Genomic DNA, 12180 nt, shown 5'->3' with positions numbered 1-12180 from the left:
CTGGGATTCAAAAGAAGAGACACTAATTCACTCAAGTCATTCAATAAGCCCATGTTGAGGGCTGAAAATAATAAAAATGAGAAAAAACACAATTCTTGTCCTAGAGGAATTCAAAAGGTGCTTAGAAATTAGTTTCTCAGAAGCACAAGTTGAAAATACACTCTTCTTGAATAAAAAGACACTTGGTTTTTGTAATAGCTACCATCTTTACTTACCAAAGGGATGTCTGCCATGGAGTATACCACCACTCCCTGGTACTGAGAGGTGTTTTCAGTAATTCGACCCAGACCAGATTTCAACACATGGTTTCCATAGAGGAAGGACTGCTCTGCTCCAGGCTTTATCCATACTTTATACTGTAAGATAGAATTAAAATGCAAAAGAGAAAAAAAAAAGCAAAAACAAAAACAAAAAGTAATAGTTATATCCCTGTGGATAAGTCAGCTGCTGTTTTGTGATTATTTCTTTTTCTTTTTTTAAAATAGTTTGCTTTTTAGTTGTAGTTGGACACAATATCTTTATTTTATTTTTATGTGGTGCTGAGGATCGAACCCAGGGCCTCCCACGTGCTAGGCAAGCACTCTACCACTGAGCCACAACTCCAGCCCCTGTGATTATTTCTGAAAACAATTTTGGGGGCTGGGATTGTGGCTGAGCGGTAGAGTGCTGGCCTAGCATGAGCGGGACCCAGGTTCGGTCCTCAGCACCACATAAAAATAAAGGCATTGTGTTGTGAAAAAAAATTCTCTCTCTCTCTCTTTTTTAAAAAAAAAAAAAATTAAATATTTATTTTTTAGGTGAAGGTGGACACAACACCTTTGTTGGTATGTGGTGCTGAGGATCCAACCCGGGCCGCACGCATGCCAGGCGAGCGCGCTACCGCTTGAGCCACATCCCCAGCCCCCCAAAATAAATATTTAAAAAAAAAAAATTAAAAAAAAAAAAAAGAATTTTGGGGAAGGGGTAGGTGCACTTTTTTCCCCTCAAATTGTTCATCCACTGAACAGAACTGCCAAAAAGTTTTCTCAACTCCCATGGACAGTTTCTTTTTCTGAATCCCAGTACCCTCCTCATCACAGCCATTTATCTGGTTTCTGATCTTGAAGCGGATCTGCACAGGCTTTTCTACTTTGCTGGAGATTACTATTCTATGCAGCTGCATGGCCTGGCAGCAAGACTTTAAAGTCTCCTTGTGCTGGCACTGGGCCAGGTACTCTCAGGTACTCCACAGGAAAACAGCTGCCCAATGATTTGCGTTCTTTTTTTTTTTTTGGTACCGGGGATTGAACCCAGGAGTGCTTTGAGCTGTTGCCTTTTTTTTTCCCCCTTTTGTTTTGAGACAGGATCTCACTAAATTTTAGAGGCTGCCTCGAAACAGGCATCCTACTGGCTCAGCTTCCCGAGTTGCTGGGATTATAGCGTGTCACCATTCTAAAGTGCCCCATAACTTTGATCTCCTTCCCAGTGACGAAAGGGAAAGCATCCCACAAACCTTGGCATAGGGTGCAAGGTAATCCAGAGCTGTAATGTGCAAACGGAACTTGTGAGTCTTAGTGAATTTTCCAAAGCAGGTCCCCAGCGATACTAGCTTGTCCCCGGAGATATTGGCGGCCAGTTTCAAAATCTTCTCACTAATGGGATAAGCAGGAGAAAGGTTTCGAGTTAGGGAGGCTGAGGGGACGCAAGCCTCCACTTTATCCACACTGCCCGCTCAGCAACGCCTCACCTCACGTAGTACACCCGGTCGTTGTGCAGCCTGAAACAGTAGGTGCCATCGGGCCTGTCGACCAGCAGCTGAAGATTCTCCCCGATGCTGAGGGTAAAAAGAGGACTGGAGGCCGCGCCCGAACGGATTCACCCCGTACCGCGTCCCCACTCCACCCAGGGTCCACCGCGCACACACTCCCTCGTCTGCCCCATGTGCTCCTACTATTTGGCTATCTTCTCAAACATTACACGGGTCTCCTCCTCAGTTAAAGGCCGCATTTTCCCGATAGGTTGAAACACCGGACCCTCGTGCTCCGCTGCCAGGAACGGAAGTCGGGTTCCGGCGGTTCCCTGGCAACCCCAAAGCCTGCCTCTCTAGCCCCGTCCTGCACTAGGGCCCCCTAACGTGGAGGACCGCCGAGGAAAGAAAATCCTCCAGCGAAGAAACCATAGAGACAGGAAATGTGACCCTGTTGCTTCCGGCCCTAGGCGCTCAGCGCCCTCACCGGTCTGGAGGGGAAGTGACGCAGCTGCGGGGAAGATGGCGGCTGCAGCGACTCTCCCATCTTCATCCACGGCCTCGGCCACGGCAGCGGCAGCGGCAGCGGCTCTGGGAGAGGTGGAGGATGAAGGACTCCTGGCATCGCTCTTCCGGGACCGCTTCCCCGAGGCTCAGTGGCGGGAGCGGCCTGATGTGGGCCGCTACCTCCGGGAATTGAGTGGTTCGGGGTTGGAGAGGCTGCGGCGCGAGCCCGAGCGCCTGGCCGAGGAGCGGGCACAGCTGCTGCAACAGACACGCGACTTGGCCTTCGCCAACTACAAGACCTTTATCCGTGGCGCGGAGTGCACTGAGCGTATCCATCGCCTCTTCGGCGACGTGGAGGAGTCGCTTGGCCGCCTGCTCGATCGCTTGCCCAGCTTCCAGCAGAACTGCAGGTGCAGCCGCCCGGCCCAAAAGGAGTCTCTAGTTATGATAGCTGACATTTAGGATGACAGAGATAGCTAACACGTTGCGCATACTATGTGCCAGGCTCTCCTCTGAACACTTTATTAATCCATTTAAACCTCACGATGGACTTCGAGGTAGATTACTATTTTACGAATAAGGAAGTGGAAACGTAGGTTAGTGACTTGTTCATTAACACAGCAACTAAGTTTTCAAGTCATGATTGGAATCCAGTCCTTGTAGGACTTCTGTACTAAATGAAAAGAATCCATGCAAAGCATTTATCATTGGGTCTGACATAGAATACAATAAATGCCAACTTAATATATGTGCACACTTATGTAAATATGACAACAGCTCAGATAGGATGCCATCTGTGTCAAAACTTCCAGGGATAGGAAGCTGACTAGAAAATCCTCCCATTTGGGGGCATCAAAGACAATCAAAATTTCATTTTTGAGCCATATTGTACTTCCTTGGGTCACAGTCCAGTTTTTCTAAGTTGTAGTCCAGCCTTTTATGATTCAAGCTTAATTTTACTTTTGATCCTTTGGATATTTGACAATAGCTTTTGTATCCTCCACGCCCCAAAATAGAGAAGGGACTTCATAAAGCAAGTCTCTGCAGTTATTACAGAGAAATAACAAAGCAGAATGTAGTGGGAATTAAAGTTGAACAGTAGCATAGGAGAGTGAAACCTGAGGGAACTTGGGGCAAGATTGTTAGTGCTTTATTATGAAAATAATAGTTTTAAAGGAATATTTCTCTCTTTTACTCTGCCACATTTACATTGCATCAGGTCTGTGTTAAGTGCTTCACATGCATCATCTCACTTAATTCTGGCATCATTTGAGGTAGATTGTATTAATGGTGAAGCACAGTGGTACATGCCTATAATCCCAGTCACTTGGGAGGTTGAGGCAGGAAGATTGCAAACTGAAGACCAACTTTAGCAACTTATTGAGGCCCTGAGGACTTAGCAAGAGAAAAAATAGGAATGTGATTTAGTGGCTAAGCAACCCTGGGTTCAAAAAAAAAAAAATTTACCAATGAAGAAACACTTCTGGAGAGCCTGAGTCCCTTGCTACAGCTACTTAGTTCCTCTTTATGGGATCTGGAACAGTCTAATCCTCTGTCTGCCAGTCCATGGCAGCTGATTCAGATCTATTATTTATTAGTTGTGTGATCTTGGACAAGTTGCTTCCCCTGAGATTAAAAATTCCCTTAAGTACATTTATTTACTTTATAGGTTTAGTTGTAAGGATTAAATCAGGTAAGCCATCTAACCCAGTGCCCAGTTTACAGTCAGTGCTTGGTAATCAGCTAAGGTTTGAGGGCAGAGCATTAAGGGACTAACATCATCCTGTTTGTAGGAACTTTGTGAAGGAAGCTGAGGAGATCAGCTCCAACCGACGGATGAACACCCTGACTCTAAACCGGCACACAGAAATCCTGGAAATTCTGGAGATCCCTCAGCTTATGGATACCTGTGTCCGGAACAGCTACTATGAAGAGGCCCTGGAGCTTGCAGCCTATGTACGGCGATTGGAAAGGAAATACTCCTCCATTCCTGTCATCCAGGTAGCCTGCTTGCCTAGAGTATTCAAGCTGAATTTTTTCTCCCCAGTACTGGGGATTGCCCTCAGACCTTTTTTTATTTTTTTAGGACTGGGGATTGAACCCAGGAGTACTTCACCACTGAACTATGTCCCTACATTCCCAGCACTTTTTATTTTTTATTTTGAGACAGGGTCTCATTCAGTTGCTGAGGGTCTTGGTAAGTTGATGAGGATGGCCTTGAACTTGGCAGTCCTCCTGCCTTTGCTTTCTAAGTGATTGGAATTATGAGAGGGCCATCACAAGTGGCTAAACTGATCTTATGATCATTAATGTGGTTGTGACTGAACTGTTAGATAAAAACCTTTGCATGTTTCACATCAGTTTCTGTCAGGCAGGCAAGCTTGAGCAGAAAACATTCATTAATTGATTCATTCAAAGATACATGTTTGAATCAGGTGCCAAGCACTGATCTAGGTGCCAGGATTGTGGTTGATCAAAGTAGTCAAGGCCATGGCTCTCATGAAGCTTACATTCTAGTGGAGGTCTGATAATTGACAAATAATATGATTATTTCAGATAGTGGTAAATGTCCAAAGAAAATAAACTAGGGACCAGCCAGCCACTCGGGGGCTGAGACAGGAAGATCACAATTCAAGGGAAGCCTCAGCAACTTAGTGAGAACCTGTCTCAAAAAATAAAAGAATAGCAATGCAGCTCAGTGGTAAAGCACCCCTAGGTTCAACCCCAGTATCTTTAAAAAAAAAAAAAAATGCAAGCAAGGGAGTTATGCAACCAGATCTATTTTTATAAACCTGTCCTACCAGTATCAGCTTTAGAAATACATTTTGTATATCAGGAAAACCATAGGAAGTTTGTCTGAAATGTTCAGGGTTAGTGTCTCTGTATGTTGTTACTCATTCCTTGTTTTGTCAGGGCATTGTGAACGAAGTGCGCCAGTCCATGCAGCTGATGCTGAGCCAACTAATTCAGCAACTGAGGACCAACATCCAGCTCCCTGCCTGCCTCCGCGTCATTGGCTACCTACGGCGCATGGACATCTTCACTGAAGCTGAGTTAAGAGTAAAGTTTCTTCAGGCCCGAGATGCTTGGCTCCGTTCCATCCTGACTACAATCCCTAATGATGATCCCTATTTCCATATCACAAAAACTATTGAAGCCTGCCGAGTCCACCTCTTTGATATCATCACACAGTACCGTGCCATTTTCTCAGATGAGGACCCACTGCTGCCAACTGCCATGGGGGAGCACACTGTGAATGAGGGTGCCATCTTTCATGGATGGGTGCTGCAGAAAGTTTCACAGTTCCTGCAGGTGCTGGAGACTGACCTTTACCGGGGTATAGGAGGCCGCTTGGACTCTCTGCTGGGCCAGTGTATGTACTTTGGGCTGTCATTCAGCCGGGTGGGGGCTGATTTCCGGGGTCAGTTGGCTCCTGTTTTCCAGCGGGTGGCCATCAATACTTTCCAGAAAGCAATTCAGGAAGCAGTGGAAAAATTCCAGGATGAGATGAATTCCTATACCCTCATCTCAGCTCCAGCCATCCTGGGCAGCAGTAACATTCCTGCTGCTGTGCCAGCCACTCAAGCAGGGACACTGCAGCCACCAATGGTACTTTTAGACTTCCCTCCTCTTGCGTGCTTCCTCAACAATATTCTGGTTGCCTTCAATGACCTGCGTCTCTGCTGCCCTGTGGCCCTGGCACAGGATGTCACTGGTACCTTGGAGGATGCCCTTGTTAAGGTGAGCACATTCATTGGTTTTCTCCTATCCTGGGCTGCCTTTGGTAACAGATGGCCTAACTTTTGTGATAAACCAGTTTCATATGAAAGTGGTGTCCTTGGAGAGGTTGTGTAGTTTTGGAAGTTTTTCTAGTTGAGAAGCTTCTGCTTTGTGGGAACTGGAACCATCACCATTCATGAAGTGGTTTACCCGAGATCATGATTCAGCAATATATTAGTTTTCTACTGCTATATAACAAATTTCCACAAATTTAGCAGCTTATAATAGTATGTCTATTATTGCCAGTTGTAGTATCCCTGGGTCCTGTTCAGGGTCTTACCAAGTTGTAGTTAAGCTGTCTAGGCTGTGGTAGCTCAGGACTTCCTTTCAGGCTCATTCAGGTTGGCAGTTTTCATTCCTGACAGTTAACAAAAGTTTTTCGACTGAGATCCTCAACTCTGTGGAGGGCTGTCCACAGACAGACAGCTCATAGCATAGATGTTTTCTTCCTTTTTTTTTTTTTTTTTTGGTACCATGGATTGAACCCAGGAGCACTTAACCATTGAGCCACATCCCCAGCCCTTTTTTATATTTTATTTAGAGTCAAGGTCTAAATATTGCTCAGGGGCTCACCAAGTTGCTGAGGCTGGCTTTGAATCCATGATCCTCCTGCTTCAGCTTTCTAAACTGCTGGGATTACAGGAATGTGCCACTACTCCTGGCTATGGCTGTTTCTTTAAGGCCAGCAGGAGAGCATTTCTCCTACTTTAGTCTCTTCTTTTAGGTATATTGTTTTAAAAGGTTCACCTCTCATGTATAACTGAAAAGAACAAATTTAAAAAAAAAATTCATTTGATTAAGTCATACCCATCCAGGATAATCTCCCTTTTTTTTTTTTAAAGAGAGAGTGAGAGGGGAGAGAGAGAGAGAGAGAATTTTTTTTTTTTAAAGAGAGAGAGAGAGGAGAGAGAATTTTTAATATTAATTTTTTAGTTCTCGGCGGACACAACATCTTTGTAGTTGGTATGTGGTGCTGAGGATTGAACCCGGGCCGCACGCATGCCAGGCGAGCGCGCTACCGCTTGAGCCACATCCCCAGCCCAGGATAATCTCCCTTTTGATTAATTCAAAGTTAACTGCTTCATTTTCTTGGATCCATCACAGACCTGGTCCAGCCCCCAAGGATATCAAAAACCATGTATTCTCTGTATAATTTCATGACTCTTCCACTAGAACTGGACACTACACCAGTAATGAAACAAGTTGGGTAAGAAATACACTAGGAAGATGACAATTGCAAAGATTGGCCACAATTCTGAGTTTAAACAAGATAGTATTGTTTGCAATGAAAACCTGACGGTTGAGCTGGGGATACAGCTCAGTTGGTAGAGTGCTTGCCTTGAATGCACAAGGCCCTGGGTTCAATCCTCAGCACCACAAAAAAGAAGAAAAAGAAAGAAAGAAAACCTGAAGGCTGCACATCTGTGCTCCATTTCATGCATTGTGCCAGTGATTGATGGTATTCTTGTCTTTTAGGTAACTAAAATAATCCTGGCCTTCCATCGCGCAGAAGAGGCTGCCTTCAGCAGTGGAGAACAAGAGCTCTTCGTCCAATTTTGCACTGTCTTCCTGGAAGACCTTGTTCCTTATTTAAATCGTTGTCTTCAAGTCCTTTTCCCACCAGCTCAGCTAGCACAGACTTTAGGTAAGAGAAAGGATTTTTTAAAAAACTTTTACAGGTATGTAATTTGTTTTTTAGTAAATATACAAATATGTACAATAGTCACGCCATACAATTTTATAACATCTCCAACACCTCAAAAAAGATAATTTGTGCCAACTTTTAGTTCCTCCTCAATCATATCCTTAGCCCCAGGCAACCTCCATTTTGTTTATTTCTGTCCCAGTTTATTTTTGTAGTGTTAGAGATCAAATCCAAGTCCTTCTGTTTGCCCACAAGTCCTCTACCACTGAGCTGCATCCCCAGCCCCAGAGAAGGGTTTTTTGCTTTGTTTCTGTGGTACTGGGGATTGAACCCAGGGGTATTCTACCACCAAGCTATGCCCCAGCCCATTCTTGAAATAGGATTTCACCAAGTTGCTGAGGAATTACAGGTGTAAACCACCACACCCAGCATTAGAGAAGGGTTTTTATTATTATTTAGGGTTTTTTTGAGGGTCGTTCTGGAGACTGAACCCAGGGTCTAAAGCATCCTAGGCAAGCATTATGTGGCCAGCCCCAGAGAGGAGGGATTTTAAAAATATTTTTTTCCCCAGGTTGCTTTCTCCTCACTTGCTTTCATCCTCATCCTGGTGGAGCTGGGGGTGAGGGAGGCACAACTCCCCAAAGGGTAGTACACTGGCTAAGAGTGGCTGCCCTCCATCTTGGCCCTAATTTTTCCTTGGGTCTGTCCCAGGAATCTGTGCTAAGTAATCTTTTTGCTCTGGCTCCATCCACTGTTCCCTATGCTATTCCAAATTACCATTGTGGTCTTGCTTTACAGTATAGTTTCTTGTCCCACATCACAAAGATGGTCTTTGCTGTATTGAAATATGTAATTTTGAGCCAGGCTTAATGACCCATCCCTCTAATTCCAGAGATTCAGGAGGTTGAGGCAGGAGGATCAAGTTCAAAGCCAGCCCCAGCAACTTAGAAGAACTTGTCTCTGAATACAAAAGGGCTGCAATGTAGTTCAGTGGTAAAGCAGCTCTGGGTTCAATTTCTGGTACCAAAAAGGAAAAGAAAAAAAAAAGTAATTGGTGTGTGTTTCTTACTCTAGTATTTTTTTTTCCCTGTGACTTCTGTATTTGATTTTATTAATAACGTTTTTTTCCATTTCCCTTTCCCTACCATCTGGGGCAGGCATTCCACCCACTCAGCTTTCCAAATATGGAAACCTTGGGCATGTGGACATCATCCTTATCCAGGAGCCTCTCGCCATTATCCTGCCTAAGAGAGAGGTGGTCTTCTCTCTAGATGACAAGGAGCTAGCATCCAAGTTCACAGATTCTGCACCGCAGCCTCCTGCTGAGGAGCCGATTCTGGGGTCTGCTGCTGCAGCGTGCCACGCTGGTGGGCCAGAGGAGATGGAGACAGTGGAGTCACCGCAGGGGAAGCTGAGGGAGGGGGGTGCGTTGCTGGCCGAGGCGCCTAATACGGGGTCTTAGCCGGTGTTCAAGTCGCCCAGGATGGGGAGCAGCTTGTGGTGGTGGGATCAGAAGTTCCAGCAACTCGGGGCAGAGTCGCTGTCAGTCAGGGCTGCGTCGCCAGTGTTCACGGGGACAAAGAGGGTACTTCCCAGTCACTCCTGTACGTGGGTGGAATTTAACAATAAAGCTGGACGATAGTCACGACCTGGCTGCTGGTCCTCTCGCTGATGGTCTCTCCCAAGGTGCGCGGCAACTACACTTCCCGGCGTCCCTGGCGGCAGCGGGGCGGGGGAAACGGCCGGGGGAGCGGGTTCCGGCTGGTGTGCGCCATGGGTCGGCTGTTGAACACGCTGCCGCTGTTAGGCACGCTGCGGGCGCGTGGCTGCCCAGGGACCGGCCGGCTGTGCGGGGCTGGAGCGGGTGGCGCCCGGGCCTGCAGCTCCACAGCGGCCGTGGACGGCCTGGAGGGCCCGGCGCGCCAGCGCTCCTACTGGCACTACGTGAGACGTCTGTTGTTAGGAGCGCCACAGCCGCCGTACTTGCACGTTTGCCAGATCGGGGACCCGGTGCTGCGGGCGGTAGCGGCCCCAGTGGAGCCGGCGCAACTGGAGACCCCGGAGCTGCAGCGGCTGGTGGAGCGGCTAGTGCAGGTGATGCGGCGCCGGCGATGCGTAGGCCTGAGCGCGCCGCAGCTGGGGGTGCCGCTGCAGGTGCTGGCCCTGGAGTTCCCCGAGACGCTTTTCCGCGCCTGCGCGCCGCGCCTGCGCGCGCTCCGCCAGATGGAGCCTTTTCCGCTGCGCGTGCTCGTGAACCCTCGTCTGCGGGTGCTGGATAGCAACGTTGTCACCTTTCCCGAGGGCTGCGAGAGCGTCGCCGGCTTCCTGGCCTGCGTTCCCCGCTTCCAGGCTGTGCAGATCTCAGGTGCGGGCGGCCGGGCCGGGGCGGCTGGGTAACTTTTCGCTCTCGCCCTGACAGTGGAGGCGGCGGCACCGGAGCCCACGGAACGGTCTCTGCGAAGCTCCAGGGAGTGTGCAGACTTGTTTATAGTTCGTCTGCAGAGCCTCCCTTGGGAGCAAAGCAGGACCCGGGAGCGCTAGGGACTCGGGAGTGACGGACTGGTGGGGAAGGAGGCTCCTGTCAGGTCTGGGCTCCTTCGGGACACGGGTTGGGAGGTGCCCTAATTCTGCAGGTAGTTGCCAGTCTAGCCTGGATTTAATTCTCTTTTCCTGTCTCCTCCCCTGCTTCTCTCTCTCCCTCCTTCCCCACACCCCACATTCGTTCCCTCTCCTTCTCTCCTGCCCCACTGTATCTGTCAAAATGGGTTTGGAGAAGTGGAACCCAGCGTTGCCAAGCCCAGGGCAGTAAACCATCCGCCTCTGTCATACCATAGATGTTTTGTAGAATGGTTCTCTGAAGGGGTTGGGATGACTGTTATTCTTGAGCAAATCACTTCGGCCAAGAGGGTCAGAAGGTGTCTCTTTATTTTCTACTGTACCAGGCTAACATACCTTTGATAGGAAGCAACACTTGACAAGTGAGAAGAAAGGAGGGCATCTTAGCGAAAGAATTTCTCATTGTCCGCCTCATATTGAGCCCCACAACCTTATTATTAGAGGGGCAACTAGGTATACTTGGGAATGGGCAGAATTGAGGCATCTTCTCTAGGAGGGGTAGGGGCTGCTGTCTATATTTGCTTACTTATGTTGCCTCTTGTAAATAGGAGCAAACAGGGCAGGGGGCAGGGAACAGCACAAGGAGGTTGAGAATGATGCAGTTAAGCATGTCCTCACCTCACCTGGATCAGCATGTAACTTTCTTTACAGGAATGGACCCAAGAGGAGAACAGGTGGAGTGGCAGGCAAGAGGGTGGACAGCCCGCATCATCCAGCATGAGATGGACCACTTGCAAGGCTGCCTGTTCATTGACAAAATGGACAGCAGGACATTTACAAACATCCACTGGATGGAAGTGAATGACTGAAGCTTTCCTGCTGGGGCTGAGGATCTGGAAAGACTAAATGCAAATACCTGAATTTGAGCTGGGAATATCTTATTTGCCTTCAACTTGGTATTGGTCCTGATATGAAAGAAAACAGTGGACTTCCAGAGCATATTGAACTGAGTTAGAGGAAAATCTTAGAAATGTTTATTCCAGTGAGGTTTGGACAAAATATTGCTACAATTTGAGAAAAATAACCCCCCTGAAATGGATGTTTCTTGACATTTTTGTATGGAGAGAAGAGGGGCAAGTACATAACCTTTCTCAACAGTGATATCATAAGACCTGTATAACCTACTTCCAAAGCCAAGATTTCATAGTAACACAGTTCCCAAATATTAGAAAGCTGTGTTTTAAAATGCAGGTAAGGGGGCTGAGGCTATAGCTCAGTGGCAGAGCACTTGCCTAGTATTCGTGAGGCACTGGGTTCAACCCTCAGCACCGCATAAAAATAAACTAATAAAGGCATTCTGTCCATCTACACCTATAAAACAAAAAGTTAAAAAAATGCAGATAAGGCATTTCTCTGAGTTCTTTTTACAAAGAGCTTGTATGTGTCTGACTTGGACAGTCCTTGTTTGCCTTGGATACCAGTTGCTTATAAAAGTAAAACACAGGACAGAGTGGTCCCAATTCAAGAAAGTGTTTAATAACATTATTAATGTAAATACGTATCCACACATTTTAACAGGTTCAGATAGTTTAGGTCTCCACCTTTCTTTCTCTCTTTTTTTAAGATGGCATCTTGTTGCCTTGCCCACGCTGGGCTCAAACTCCCAGTCTTCTTGCCTCAACCTCTGAAGTAAGTGGGATTATAGGTGTGCACCACTGTACCCAGCTCAGGTCTTTTACCTGCCACCTTTACAAAGTTAGGGAAAAGTTTGCTGCTAAGATCTGTTGAACAGCGGGTACTTGGCTCATTGGTTGGGTGGAGGCCATGGAACAGGGCTGGAGGTGGGAATGACAACTGATAGGGAGCGAGCCCCTTCCTGTCATAATTAAGATAGTAATGGAAAGCAGAATTGGTATTTAGCTGTTTACCATGCTTATTTTGAAAAAAATAAATTAGCATCATACTA

At 47.1% G+C, this 12180-nt stretch overlaps 2 protein-coding genes across 7 annotated transcripts in view; one reads left to right on the top strand and one right to left on the bottom strand.

Annotated features, from left to right (window-relative positions):
- Positions 1-2140, bottom strand: part of Nip7 (nucleolar pre-rRNA processing protein NIP7) — an 85355-nt gene extending 83215 nt beyond the window's left edge. For 2 of the 3 annotated variants that reach the window (XR_013430968.1, XM_078032595.1), the window contains exons 1-4: positions 1931-2140; positions 1727-1813; positions 1493-1631; positions 216-356 (exon numbers count right to left, since the gene is read on the bottom strand). Coding sequence is in view for 2 of the 3 variants with exons in the window: in XM_078032595.1 (XP_077888721.1) it covers positions 216-356; positions 1493-1631; positions 1727-1813; positions 1931-1986 (423 nt within the window). In the remaining variant the exon portion in view is untranslated. The remainder of the gene's footprint in view (positions 1-215; positions 357-1492; positions 1632-1726; positions 1814-1930) is intronic. The other variant, XM_005318368.5, reaches the window with a different exon arrangement.
- Positions 2141-2210: 70 nt separating this feature from the next.
- Cog8 (component of oligomeric golgi complex 8) lies at positions 2211-12180 on the top strand. 4 transcript variants are annotated; one of them, XM_040279074.2, is made up of 6 exons: positions 2212-2643; positions 4027-4234; positions 5147-5974; positions 7490-7658; positions 8816-8992; positions 10926-12180. In XM_040279074.2, the coding sequence occupies exons 1-6, from the start codon at positions 2249-2251 to the stop codon at positions 11081-11083; spliced, it is 1935 nt and encodes a 644-aa protein (XP_040135008.2). In that variant the 5' UTR covers positions 2212-2248; the 3' UTR covers positions 11084-12180. The 4 variants fall into 4 exon arrangements, with proteins under 4 accessions (XP_077888714.1, XP_040135008.2, XP_005318423.2 ...); XM_005318366.5 differs by lacking the exon at positions 10926-12180 and having other exon boundaries at positions 8816-9306; XM_078032588.1 differs by lacking the exons at positions 7490-7658; positions 8816-8992 and having other exon boundaries at positions 2211-2643.

The sequence above is a fragment of the Ictidomys tridecemlineatus genome, chromosome 15 (assembly GCF_052094955.1).
Source record: "Ictidomys tridecemlineatus isolate mIctTri1 chromosome 15, mIctTri1.hap1, whole genome shotgun sequence".
Classification (NCBI taxonomy): domain Eukaryota; kingdom Metazoa; phylum Chordata; class Mammalia; order Rodentia; family Sciuridae; genus Ictidomys; species Ictidomys tridecemlineatus.
The sequence above is the reverse complement of the archived record's forward strand: the minus strand, read 5'-3'. Positions and strand labels throughout refer to the sequence as shown.